The sequence below is a fragment of the Megalops cyprinoides genome, chromosome 20 (genome assembly GCF_013368585.1).
Source record: "Megalops cyprinoides isolate fMegCyp1 chromosome 20, fMegCyp1.pri, whole genome shotgun sequence".
In the NCBI taxonomy this organism is placed as follows: Eukaryota; Metazoa; Chordata; class Actinopteri; order Elopiformes; family Megalopidae; genus Megalops; species Megalops cyprinoides.
The window spans coordinates 27,926,605-27,940,403 of record NC_050602.1 but is presented as its reverse complement, the minus strand read 5'-3'; the positions used below and the strand labels follow the sequence as shown (position 1 = coordinate 27,940,403).

Sequence of the window (13,799 nt, the reverse complement as noted above, 5' to 3'; positions counted from 1 at the left end):
TTGAAATATAGTGTCAGAACAAAGCCTTATGGACCATGAGAAGCAGAGGCCAAATTGACTCCATGCTGCATAGCCATTCTTCCCATTTTTCTCTATATTATGAGCAATGGGTCCATATTCATCTGTTGTCAGCTTTTTTACAGGAATCCTACTGCAGCCACACTCGTAAATGCCAGGCAGTCAAAGCTGTTCCTGTGCAATCCAATATTTTATGTAGATGTTTACAGTGAAAGCTTCCTCGCGAGTTTACATTCAGCTCTCAGTTTGCAGGAGCTTGGGCAGAACTGCGTGGGGAAGATGGGCAGATTGTCTGGAGTCTTTTCAGTTTTCAGTGTGGATGTCAGACAGCCCTGTGTGAGACTGTCAGTCCAGGGGCAGGAAAGGATGTCTGATTATTATTATTAGTGCGTTTATGCACCGTCAAACCCTTGAAAATGTACAGAAGATGTTCCACTATAACAGCAACAGAAAAACAGCAGTGAGCAGAGCTTCGGAATATCAGTGCTGTTATTCTACCCCCCCAATCGCAGCTAGCGGCTTATTTAGCTAATCATAAACAGTGTTCTACATCATTCAGGCCAAGAAAGAACATGTGGTTTGTGTTAGTAAGCTCAATCTCACCATAAGATATATTTGGCAAATAACACCTAGACATTTTATTCATAATCGTGATTTACTTTTTGCCATTTCTATAATTTATGTGACTCATTTAAAAATGCAGATTTTTAATAAACAAAAACAAAGTTTCACAAACTTTTCAGCTGCATAAGAGAGCTTAACTGTTTCAGGTCAGGAAAGCAGTTCCCACAGCTCAGATCTGCCTCAATTATTTCATTCATATTTCATTTGTGTTAATGGAGGGAAAGGGTTCCTGCATGCTTCCATATGCTGTTACTTGTTATTCATAGAAATTCTGGACAGAAGAAGATGGATGGTTTTAAGCTGAAGGCCGGCCCCCTCAGCCTTCCCAAAGCAGCTGTGCAGCACACAGGAAGCGTTCCGTCGGAATGTGAGCTTTGGCCTTGCCTGCTCCAGGGTGCTCCGGCTCCCCAGGACTGCACAGTGCTGATAAATGGTGAGTGTAGTCAGGTAATGAGGCTCAGTGCGCGACGGCCGGTAATTTCACACACATCACCAGCTGAATCCCAAACTTCCATTACTCACTTGCCATTTATCACACGCATCTATATAATAAAATAATACACAATTTCCCCTGAAGTCATTATCCTTCCACAGACAGCGCTTAACTTCTGGATTATAGAAAATAACAAAAGATTGTTTCGATTACATTTTCATCATAACCACATCTATATGCATTTAGAACAAAATAACAAAATGCCATGGAGCTTTCGAGTAAATGTCACTTTCTTTTACAAGAAACAGAGGGAAAGCAACCGCAGGTCTGAAACTTGCTTTAATCTTTATGTTCAGGAGCTTTCAGTCTGTTCTACAGCAAATGTGCCCATAACCACATGCTGCAAGTATCTCTGATTAGCTTCACAAAATGGAAGGCAATGCTGTGTACTCTCCTGGATTCAAGCAGGGAACATGGTCTGTTTTGTTTTATCCTGCATTAACGGCCCTGCCAAAATGTGCAGGGATTTCAGCTCTACGATGTGTCAACACTGCCCCCTGTTGATGCACATTTTTAATAACAATCGTGGAGCACACAGAAACAAAATCCAAAATCGTAACTTAAAAAAAAACCTAAAGACAAATTCAAGTGTTTCTGGGATCCAATGTAAAGATATCTATTCAGAGAAATAAAACCGTCACAGAATAACAATACTTTCACAGTACATAAATTTCTCAGTCTGTACAGATGTTTTCCTCCATACTAAAAGCAAATAGGCAACATGATGTTGGTAAATGCATATGCATATGAATACATTGACAACTATCTTATGAGTAAAGGTAGATGTTACACACACTGTAATTCCATTCAATTTCATTTAAAAAGATAAGGCCACTGTATTAAGCAAGCAGAGTCTGGATGCACAGTGGTTCAGTAATAGCCTGCATTTGGGATTGTACTAGCTGTACATATGAGATAGAGAGCCATTTTGAAGAATCACCATGGGGACACTGATACAGGTACATGCAACCCTCATTCCTTGCTACAAAAAGACCATGTATGCATGGAATTATCAGACATGAAGATAGAGTGCATTGCTACTAAGCCCTGGACAGAAAACATGATTCCCTGTCCACAAGAAAAGAGAAAGCAGAAAGCAGAGGAAAAGAAAATGGCAGAACAGGAATAAATGAAGGGTTCTAAATGAAAATACTTATCAGTTCATGCTCAGGACATGATGGATATTAAAGACTGTCAGGTGGGTGGAGGGATTCCTGTGGGAGGGGGGCAGAGAGAAATAAATGGAGAAGAAAAGTCAGTGAGACAGCAGTGTGGCGTAGTGGTAAGGAGCAGGACAGGTAACTGAAAGGTTGCTGGCTCCATTCCCTTCTGAGGCTCTGCTGTTGCACCCTTGGGCAAGGCACTTAAATCACAGTCTCCTCTGTAAATATCCAGCTGTATCAATGAATAAAATTGTGACCTATGTAAGTCGCTTTGGATAAGATCGTCTCCTAAATGACAATAATGTAATGAGACACCGAAGGTGAGGGTTGATTAGCAAAAATAAAGCGTGTAGAAAAGGCGTAGTTACTGTCATAGCCGCCTCACCCTGTACCGATTTTAGGGCTTTCCACCTGACAGCTTGCTAAAACGGAATTAAGATTGGACAAACTGGACAAGCACCTGATTGGTGTTTAGCGCAGCCAGTATCCAGAGCTGTCCAATGTGCGGAGAGAACGGCTATCCAATCAGAAATCGCGTTGTTAGGCGGTGACCCGGTCGGTTGTTGAGGAAATAAGACTGTTGAAGCCTTTAGCTCGCACACGACAGGCTGTGTAAAGTGGCTTTTTATAGATGCTTTTATATTTCATTCATATGATTAACTTTACCAATATTTTATCGCGATAGTATTGTAATATCACAGAGAAGTAAAAAGGTATCAGAAGCTAGGATCGCGGTTTTTATGCGGAGCTGCGGCCGCTCGTATTGATAGCTAGCTAACTGGCTGATAATTGACAATATTGATCGTCGTATTTAAAAATATTAGCTAGCTCAGTATTTAACTTAAAAATATAGCGAACAAATACTATTTTGCTAGCTAAACGAGAAAGTAGTAACGGCTGGTTAGCTGGTAAATCATTAGTTACCTATGTAGCCTGCCGGAGGCTGGCGGATCGCACAGCTCCGGCCTGCTTTAGCCTGAATCCCGCCGGTGTCTGACCCTCCCGAAACCAGCCCGGAGCCAGCAAGCTGGACAAGACGCTGGACCTGGTCGGGTACAAGCCCGGCGCGGCCGGGGCGCTCACGCCTCAGAAAAAGATGAAGAAGCGAAAGGAGCTGAACGCGCTGATCGGGATCGGCGGGGATAGCAAGAGGAAGAAGCCCAAGAAGGGGTCGGGTCACCGGCTGCTGCGCACCGAGCCCCCGGACTCCGACACCGAGTCCAGCTCGGACGATGACGAGTTCGGCAACATGAGTGGCGTCGCTGCCTTCGGAAAGTAAGTGATCCAGCACCAGGACTGAGCTGTTGTTCAAGAGCTTATAGCGAGGAAAGGGAAATGGAGAACAGAGAGCTGTCTGTTAGGTGAAACCAGTAGTCAGTGTGTGGTATGCAAGGTAGCTAGAGAGCTGAGTAGGGTGAATATATGTTGACAGCATTTATTTCAGCCAACTAGCTGCACAGGCGGAGGCTGCAGTCAGCCCAGCCTCTTTGCCTGCTACGGCTATAATTAAAATGGCAACTACAGTAAAATGAGGTGCTTAGAAATCGGACATACCTAGACGAAATTGGCTAAACTATGTATAACAGCAACAGCGGACAGCACCAGTGCGAATCTACAGATCTCTTCCATAAACGGCCGCTTGTGTCTGTCCCGTCAGGAGGAGCTACGCGCAGTGCTGCTCCATCTGCTACCCCCTGTGCGGGTTCATCATCCTGGCGGCCTGCGTCATGGCCTGTGCGGGGCTCGTCTGGATGCAGGTCGCGCTGAAGGAAGATCTGGACTCTCTGAAGGAAAAACTGCATACAAGTGAGTCCTTCATTTACTGGAACTGAAAAGTGTGGGGAAGGGTCGGAGAGCTGCGGGGGGTTGTGCTGGGTCTAAGAATAAGAATAAAGGTTTGTATAAAAGGAGTATAAATGGAGTATTCCTGACATATTAGGGAAGCGGGAGTCGTCCTGAACAGCGTGGTGGAGTAGCCAGCGGACGGTGGGAGGGTAAAGGCCGTTGGATAGCACTGTTTGGGAAAGAGAGCTGAGAGTTTAGAGTGTAGCATTGAAGAGGGTCTGAAAGTTTATTGTCTTGATTAAGTAGAAATTGTGTTTGTACCTGATTTTTTAAGAGATACTATAACATCATCAACACCGTTGTATTCAATCCTGGCTTCCTTGACACCTGGTAACAGGTAGAATAATAAGTGCCCAGCAGACAGTTAGCTTCGGACATACTAGCTATGCATTCCTACTGTACAAGTGAAGTATGTTTTTAAATTTCAGTCATTGCATTTATATTTCAACATATTATTGGTGTCTGTCAAACTTGTAAACATTATGCACAATATTAAAATCTGTAATTTTAATTTCTGTTTAGGAGCATTTATTCAAACTATCTATTAGCACCTCTCTCTTACTGGGAGAATGTCTGCCTGGATTTACAGCAGCGGTAGTTCATTTGAAATAAACCTTTCGTGCCAGAGTGCAGTACATTTGAAAGCTGTTTTACATTTTAACCTCTAGCAATGTACCATCGGACAGGAACATTAAAAACAGAGCAAGCAAATACATGCTGTTGGTGGCTTTCTGTGAGACTGCCGTGCTTTGGAAAGAACTTTGCACCAGCACGTGTTATGGGGCTCCTAAGACTCGCGTTCCTTCTCAGCTAAAGGCTTGTCTCAGTACTTTTGGAAGGAAATCTACATGCTGCTTGTGGGTGAGGATTGGAGAAATTTTCTGACTGCTTTTATTGGAATTTGACCAGCCTAAATCTCCGTCCCTGGGCATTTGAGAGGTCTGGTTGTGCCAGGTCATCTGAGGAGTGATGCAGAATTAAGCAGGGTAAAACCCTGAATAATAATCCTGTGGCTTTATCTTGATCACATGTTTGCTTCTTTTTTAACTTTTCAAAAACATTTTAGAAAAGTAAAATGTAGCAGGCTGCATACATAATGATTTATTTCACTGTGACCAAGGGTGTGATAGTTTAACACTGGAGGTCTGTGGTAAAGAGAGGGCATACAGAATGCCATGTCATCTAGAGTTGTAAGATAAGCACTGGAATTACATGTGGTGTTCACTGAGTTTTGATATTGTAGCAGCAGTGGTTTAAATGTCAGATTACTTTTAAGTTAGCCATTGTGTCAAATAGCAGGTCACCGAGTCCATTAGCTGGTTTTGTATCTGACTGCAGGTGGCTGGTTTCACTGGCTGGTTTTGTATCTAACTGCAGGTGGCTGGTTTCACTGGCTGGTTTTGTATCTGACTGCAGGTGGCTGGTTTCACTGGCTGGTTTTGTATCTGACTGCAGGTGGCTGGTTTCATGCTGGTTTGTTGGTTTTTGTTTTGCCTCCAGTGGAATCCAGCCAGAAGGCTTCGTCCCACGAGATCCCGCGGCTGAGCGAGGAGCTGAAAGACAGGCAGAGGACGCTGGAGGACATCGTGAGCGGAGACAGGGGGCTGAACAAACTGTGGTCAAACCTGACGGAAATCAACAGAAAGGTGTGGAACATTTCCCGTGTCTGCGTTCTCAAATGCCATTTTAACAAAGTCAATTCTCACGTGGATAGCAGCTTATTGTAATCCACTTGTTTGTTGAAATCAGTACTAATGTGCAGTGGTGTGACCTTTGATTTGAAAAAGATATTCTTGTTAAGTTTGCGTGAGTCAAGTGAGTTATCTTGTACATGTTTTAAATGTTGTATATTTTTTGCTTTAGGACACGTAATCCTGTTTGTTTATTGCCAGGGAAGGTTCAAAGTTCACCCACTGTCTGTAGCTCTGTACCTGTGTGTATGTGTGGGGCAGAGCTGTGATTGGCCCTCCGGTTTGAGTGGGAGGAGCTTCACTGTAGTCAATGGTATCACGGTCTGTGTCACTTTTTTCATCGGAATCTTTCCTCTTTTTAGATCAATCTGCTGGACTCTGCCGTCAGCCACCTCAAAGCCAACATCAAATCTGCCTCTGATTTGATCAATCTGCCCACCACAGTGGAAGAGCTTCAGAAGGTTGGCCTCAGTGTGTATGAATATAGAATGAGAAGCTGAAGGGCTGTCAGTAACGTATCTGAATGATGCAGCATCAGTGAGGCTTGTGCTTTGGGAAACTGTCCTCTCCTGTCCTCAGGAATTCTGGGTATTCAGTATGTGCCAGCTGTTGTGTGTGTTACTGCAGAGTGTGTGAGTGTTGCATCATGAGTTTACTGCAGTGCGAGCGTGCGTGTGTGCGTGTATGTGTGTGTGTGTATGCAGATAGGTGTGTGTGTGTGTGTGTGTGTTTGTACTGATAAATGTGTGTGTTGCAGAGCGTAGCAACGATTGGCAGCACTCTGACCAGCGTGCAGCATGATGTGAAGACTGTGCAGGCTGACGCTGAGGAGCAGAGGAAGGCTGTGGACGGCCTTCGGAAAAACCAGGTAAGACTTCACTCCGTTTACCGTTCTGCCCCCTGTCGGACTGTGGTCTTTACCTGTGTAACAGCTGTTCCCCGGTGTGGTGTGTGCAAGTGCAGATGGTTGGGGTGCATTTCAGAATTTTTTGTCTGTTTGTGTGTGTGGAAAAACAGGATAAAGAAGGCAAGGAACCAAAATCCAGCTCAAGAACTTCTCCAGAGAGGTCGTCTGACAACTGTTCGTCCTGCGCAGCCGTAAAGCAGGTACTGCGCAGCTGTTTGTCCTGTTGGGGTGTAGAGCAGGTACTGCGCAGCTGTTTGTCCTGTTGGGGTGTAGAGCAGGTACTGCGCAGCTGTTTGTCCTGTTGGGGTGTAGAGCAGGTACTGCGCAGCTGTTTGTCCTGTTGGGGTGTAGAGCAGGTACTGCGCAGCTGTTTGTCCTGCTGGGGTTTTTAGTTTGAAATCAGTTTGGGAAAGAGGCAGAATATTTGCACTGTGTATCAGACTCTTCTGCTTGGCTGTTTCAGGAGGTGCTGTACCTGCAGGACTCTGTGGGGGAGCTGAACTCCACGCAGGTGCTGCTCCGCTCTCAGATGGAGGAGCGGCTCGGGAGGCTCGGCTCCTCCCTCTCCAACCTGACGCTGAGGGTGTCGTCTCTGGAGAGTGGCCTCCTCCTGCTCGGGACCACGCCCACGCCCCTGCTCAACGGCAGCGCCAAGGTACCGTGCCGCTCCTCTGCTGCTCACTGCTCTGCTGCTCTGCTGCTCACTGCTCACTGTTCTGCTGCTCACTGCTCACTGCCCTGCTGCTCTGCTGCTCACTGCTCACTGCCCTGCTGCTCACTGCCCTGCTGCTCACTGCCCTGCTGCTCTGCTGCTCACTGCTCTGCTGCTCACTGCTCACTGCCCTGCTGCTCACTGCCCTGCTGCTCACTGCTCTGCTGCTCACTGCCCTGCTGCTCACTGCCCTGCTGCTCACTGCCCTGCTGCTCACTGCTCACTGCTCTGCTGCTCACTGCTCTGCTGCTCACTGCTCTGCTGCTCACTGCCCTGCTGCTCACTGCCCTGCTGCTCACTGCCCTGCTGCTCACTGCCCTGCTGCTCACTGCTCTGCTGCTCTGCTGCTCACTGCTCTGCTGCTCACTGCTCTGCTGCTCACTGCTCTGCTGCTCCTCTCCCCGTGGTTTTGGCAGGAATACTCACCCTCTCTCTGTCCCTCTGTTTCTCTCTCTCACTTTTCTCCTGCTTTTGCTTTGTGTTTCTTGGGATTTTGGTGACTGTAGGACCCCAGGGCTGAGAGGCTGAGAGAGAAGCTGGACTTAATAAGTGCACTGACCAGTACAAGCGACAGTCCAGGCCTTCCCGAGCCGCAGGGACTGACCCCAGATCAGCAGCAGCCAGCCTCTGACCCTGCAGCCAAAGCACAGGACTCAGGCCTCAGTGCAGACAGTACCAAAGTAACTGGTGTCCAACATTTTAAGGATTCGTTGGAGAGCAGCGCTGGGGGCACGGAGAGCCTGGGAGGAGCAGTGTCAGGGGGCGACAGCACAGTGGGGAATCCCCCCGCCCCGGAGACCGACCTCAGCAACCCCAGCTCTGACCCTGCGAGAGGTACGAGCTCACCCTCCCAAACGGCACTCTGGAACTACCGCTTAGCCACAGCTAGGGGGCGTGTGTGTGTGTGGTCAGGGGCAGGGTAGCAGAGGCTGCAGTCTCAGCCAAAGAGTGCTGGGATCCTCTGAGTTGCATCGTTTCAGGAGTGCTGCAGTGGGACAGCGGCTGTGAGGGTCATTCCTGGGGGCGCATCTTCACAGCAGCAGTATCAAACGGCCTTAAACCACACACAGGAAGAGCTTTTATCCCGGGTTTCTGCTTCCTTTCCAGAAGGATCTGCAGCCTCCAAACCAACCCGACGTCCTGCGTTTCTGTCTCAGAGCGTGAGCAAGAAGGAGCTGAGGACAGGGGGCCCCGCTGCTGTGTCCTTCCCCGGCATTCGCTCCATAAAAGGTAGTGCTTCCAGACCATACTAATCAATCCTGATCAAAGGTAGTGCTTCCAGACCGTACTAATCAATCCTGATCAAAGGTAGTGCTTCCAGACCGTACTAATCAATCCAGATCAAAGGTAGCGCAATAAGACCATGCTAAACGTGCTAAGCAGTCCTTAATGGGAGAGGCAGTGAAAAGTCTCTTGTATGCAGGTCATGAGGAATATGCTTTCATTTCTTTAGAGCTGTATTAACAATGATGTCCTCTGCTGCCAGATCTTGAAGAGTTCTTCCAGGGCTTGAAAGAGGCCCCCACTCAGGGACTGTCCTATGAGGAGCTGAGGAGGATGTTTGGGGCGGGAACCCCAGACAGCCGAGCCCTGGAGATGTACGATAAGGATGGAGATAAGAAGTACTCGTGGGCAGAGCTTCGGGCAGCTGTGGGCGTGTGAGGGGCATTATGTGGGCGTGGCCACGCTCAGTAGGACTCTGGGTTGCAGTGTCTCCTTAACAGTGTCACTTTTAAATCAAGTCTGTAAGCGGTCTGCTCTGGAGTGTGGGGTGTCACACACGCGCGCTCACACACACACACACACACACACACACACACACACACCCCTCTCTTCCAGAGCATCTGCACCTCACACCTCCACCTGTTCCAGGGGCTGCAGGGGTTAATTTGGTTTTGTCATTAGTTTTTGGTGTTGATTTGATTTGAAGGACTACAAACAGAAACCGAGTTTTAATTCACTTTGGAAAAATGAGGAACCAGGATCACTTTTCCCCTCGTTTGACATGAATTTAAGAGTTCTGATTTTCCGAAGCTGAAGTGCGTATCTTTTTTAGATGTGGAGGTCGTCAGTGGCCTAATTTAGGCCCTATTTTCACATCGTTTGGCCTGCAGGCGATTTCGCACACCAGCGTTCACACGCAAACATGCAGCATGGCCTTTCTGCTTTCTTTCATTTTGTTGTTAATTTATTGTCATGGAGTGAAGCTGTAGAACATTAGCGCTGCTTTCCCATCCTCCTCTAGGCCCTGTGCAGGGTACCGTTAGCTCACATTCGGAAGGGCTATAAATACAAGCTTTTACGTGGTTAGAAGACACACGTCAGTATTTTAACTGTAAAATGGTAGTCAGCATATGTAGCAATAATGCAGTCATGACTCCACAGTGCGTAGTGTGTGGTTAACCGTGTTTTAGGGTGCAGCTGACGTGTAATAAGGTAAAGGGACAGGTATGAGAGGCATGCACAGGTGGACACACAGGTAAAACAGGTAGCATGAGAAGCACTGATCACAGGCACGGACGACGAGAATGTCACAAGAGCCGCATGCGGGGGTCAGAGCTGTACAGCTCTGCACATTGGGACCTGGAAAATCACCCAACACTGTCTTTAATGTAAATAAGGTAGAATTTTCAAAGCAGCTTTGTGTATAAAACAACGGTAAACCTTTTTCTGTGGGGAGGTGGGCGGGAGGGGTAGGTCTGTAAATGATTCCCACTGTATATTCTAAAGGAAATGATTTTATTAACTTGTGCTATATGCATGTTGCGCATATTGTAACATGAATAAATGTCTAATTTATCAAAAAGATGTTGTCTGTACCAATTTGTGCGCCAGAAAAAAATAATTCAGCAAAAAATTCGGCAGACCTCATGAGCTTCAGAGGGTGCTGGATGCTGCAGTTTGCTGTAATGTCCATGTGCAGCCACTGGGAGGCAGTGTGGATTAATGCTGGGATCTTCTCAGTTATTTCTGTAAGTGTAAAGTAATGCCATGTAGGATTTCACAGTAATGTGAAATGTGTCTGTTTTATTTTTGGCACAATGTTCTACTGACTGGTTTGAACAGGAAGAGTCTTTTGTAAGTCTATTGTTAGTTATGGTTTATGAAATGTGATTCATTGTTTATGCTAAATGACTACATTTTTGTGTAATGACTGAAATTGAGGTTTTATATGGAGAGTTAGGCTTTATCATTCATTATTATGTTATCAGTGACAGATCTGAACCAATCACAGTATCCTGATACAGAGAGCCAAGTGTTTCGGTTGTTTAGTAGGTGCCAGCGTTGGCAGCACATGGTAGCTCCACCCCCTAAGAGAGCGGGAAGCTTAACTCTCACATCACTGCATGCTGTACCACTCCGGCTTCCGTGGAGAGAGGCCAATGAACTGAGGCCTAAGGGTGAAACCCAGACGACCTGCAAAGTGAGGTTTCACAAATTCAGCACAATGGACATAATATGCATAGATAACTCACATTAGATTTTTAGGACCCCAGAAATAAAAGCTAAATATAACACAACGGGAGTAAAATGTTTGTAAAACTAGTCGGAAATGACAGCAACACAGCCATCTTTTTGGTTTGAAGTTAGTGTTGGATTATGAACCAACAGAACCCAAACAGCAGTGGGTAGATATATTTCAAATGTAATTAGAGTAATGGCAATGAAACAAATAAAAACGAGGTGCCAAGAAATTGGTGAGCAATGTGGGCATTCTGGAAAAATAAGTGAATTCGAAAGCAGTGATGTTTATCTCGGAAAGCGATGGTGAAAAAGGGGACTTATGTTCTGCATAGCCTCACTCTTGCAGACTGACAGCAGTGGATCCAGCAACTCTACGAGGGCTGTTTTTTCTTTCTTTTTAACCTCTCTCTTTTCTTATTATGCTAATTTATATAAGACTGCTTCAACCTGTATTGAAGAAGTGGGTTTAGTCTTATGCTGCTGATTCACCTGCCCCCCCCGTTAAAGATCAGGGTTATCCTCGTGATTCACCTGCCCCCCCGTTAAAGATCAGGGTTATTCTCGTGATTCACCTGCCCCCCCGTTAAAGATCAGGGTTATTCTCGTGATTCACCTGCCCCCCCGTTAAAGATCAGGGTTATTCTCGTGATTCACCTGGCCCCCTGTTAAAGATCAGGGTTATTCTCGTGATTCACCTGCCCCCCCGTTAAAGATCAGGGTTATTCTCGTGATTCACCTGGCCCCCGTTAAAGATCAGGGTTATTCATTGTGATTCACCTGGCCCCCGTTAAAGATCAGGGTTATTCTCGTGATTCACCTGGCCCCCGTTAAAGATCAGGGTTATTCATTGTGATTCACCTGGCCCCCGTTAAAGATCAGGGTTATTCATTGTGATTCACCTGGCCCCCGTTAAAGATCAGGGTTATTCCAGTTCAGGGTGTATTATCTCACAGGTGCCATGCACTCAGCAAGCGCCTCGTCCCTCACTGCTGGCCCCTGCAGAGCACCAGGCCGCTATAAAAAGAAGCTGGAGTGTGAATCCATTTCCTCTCTGATAAGGCCATTAGGGGAATACTTACAGGCTATGTATAGTTGCGGAGAATGGGGCTGCGCTGTGTGGCTGAGGGAGAGCCGTGTAAAGATGCTGTTCCACAATCTGCCCAATTATCCCGAGCCTCAGCAGTGTGGCATTTCCCACCAACCAGCCAATGATCTCCCAACCGGGGAGGTGCAGTTACCATAGAAACTGCACAGTTCATAAAGGTGGATAGTAACAAAAGGAGTCTGTCTCCACCCGCTGTGGCAGCCACACACACACACACACACACACACACACTCATCTCATTTTAAGAATCCACATTAAACTGATGGCGTATTGGAGTGTCTCGTATGTTTAATTTCACCTTTCTGCATCACTAATTCTTTCCCACTTGCTTTTGTCGAGCTGTCTTCCTCTCAGATGTTTCTCTGGGTGATGCTTTGCTGTGGGCAGAGTCACAGTTTGAGCCCTTTCTCCTGGAGGCCGGAGGAGCTCAGCCATGGGGGAACTTCTGCAACACCACTGTCCGTGAAAGGTCTTAATGATACTAATTACAATGCTGGTGGTTGCAAGGAACATAATTAAAATCATGATGAATAAAGTTTTTCAGTTTCTTATATGAAATTATGGCTTCAGGTTGCAATTTAATGAAAAGTGAAGCACATTGTCATATGCAGGAGTGCAATTAGTCTGCAGAATTAGATTTATTTACTTTGTAATTACATTAGGAACCTGGAGCAAAAGTTGTTGATTGTTTATGTTGTTATGAGGATTTTGGTTATGAGTGCAATGTTAAAATGCAGATTGATTCAGATAGGCTGATTCTGTAGGACGGCACTACACTCCCGTACCCCCGATTTTGATGAGGTCACTGTAACTAACACAGAGCCATACACACATACACACACATGTTAAGCAGACAGTGACGTGGTTTAGCAGTGACCTCGTGCATTGATCTAGTGGCTGTGATGTCTGGCAGTACACTGGACTTCCCTTGTCCAGTCAGGTCGCAGTCAGGTTAACCTGTGGTGGGAGCTTGAATGCCATTATGCTCACACTGTCTGGCCTGGGAGTGATGTTTGCCTGGTCTGACACTGTTGCACTGATCCTCACATTTCTCAGGAGCTCTAACACAGCACTGACCCTGCATCACCTGCCCCAGACCCCTGCAGCCAGGGGAAAGCCAGGGGAAAGCCAGCAGCAGCAGCAGGAGCAGTGGGAGGAGCAGTGGGAGGAGCAGCAGGAGCAGGAACTGCAGGAGCAGCAGGAGCAGCAGCAGGAACAGCAGCAGGAACAGGAGCAGGAGGAGGAGGAGACTTGGCCACAGAGTTGAAACTCACCGGTGCACGATGAATGGACTGAACTCTCAGCAGGGGAGGAATCATAAACTTCCTTTCACTATCGCTAAGTGACTTTACTGACAGCTGACTGCAGTCAAATAATTCATTTATATTTCATTTCCAGGCATAATCATGCTGCTCGTGGGAGGAAATATTCCCCTGGTGCTTTGTATCGGGGGTTCTGTGGCTTCCGTCTTTGTGCTCTCGTTTGCGTGAGGTGTTGCGGTGTCTGATGGCCTGTGTACTGCGGCACTCACAGGAAGCACTGTGATGTACCTGCCCCCCAAATCAGCGGGCATTCATCGTTTCGGATGGAGATAACAGCACGTTTCCCTGAAGGTGCCTCCTCCTCTGCGGAACTTTATTCATTTCCTCTCCTGGGGGGGTGAGTAAAGCTGCACCCACCCCCAGGGAGCCTCAGGTCTGAGTCTCTCTGCACACCGGGGCTGCTACGGGTCCTAGTGGAAGGATGAGTCAGCTGTGCAGATTAGATTCTGAACAC

The 13,799-nt window shown here is 46.9% G+C and overlaps 1 protein-coding gene across 3 annotated transcripts; it reads left to right on the top strand.

Moving 5' to 3' along the window:
- The first annotated feature begins 2,863 nt into the window (after positions 1-2,863).
- efcab14 (EF-hand calcium binding domain 14) lies at positions 2,864-10,118 on the top strand. Of its 3 annotated transcripts, none has more exons than XM_036554309.1 (10): positions 2,864-3,573; positions 3,956-4,104; positions 5,644-5,789; positions 6,197-6,295; positions 6,592-6,702; positions 6,852-6,941; positions 7,205-7,396; positions 8,158-8,287; positions 8,561-8,683; positions 8,940-10,118. In XM_036554309.1, exons 1-10 carry the CDS (start codon positions 3,395-3,397, stop codon positions 9,113-9,115), a joined length of 1,395 nt encoding a protein of 464 aa, XP_036410202.1. In that variant the 5' UTR covers positions 2,864-3,394; the 3' UTR covers positions 9,116-10,118. The 3 variants fall into 3 exon arrangements, with proteins under 3 accessions (XP_036410202.1, XP_036410201.1, XP_036410200.1); XM_036554308.1 differs by having other exon boundaries at positions 7,960-8,287; positions 8,564-8,683; XM_036554307.1 differs by having other exon boundaries at positions 7,960-8,287.
- Positions 10,119-13,799: the final 3,681 nt, after the last annotated feature.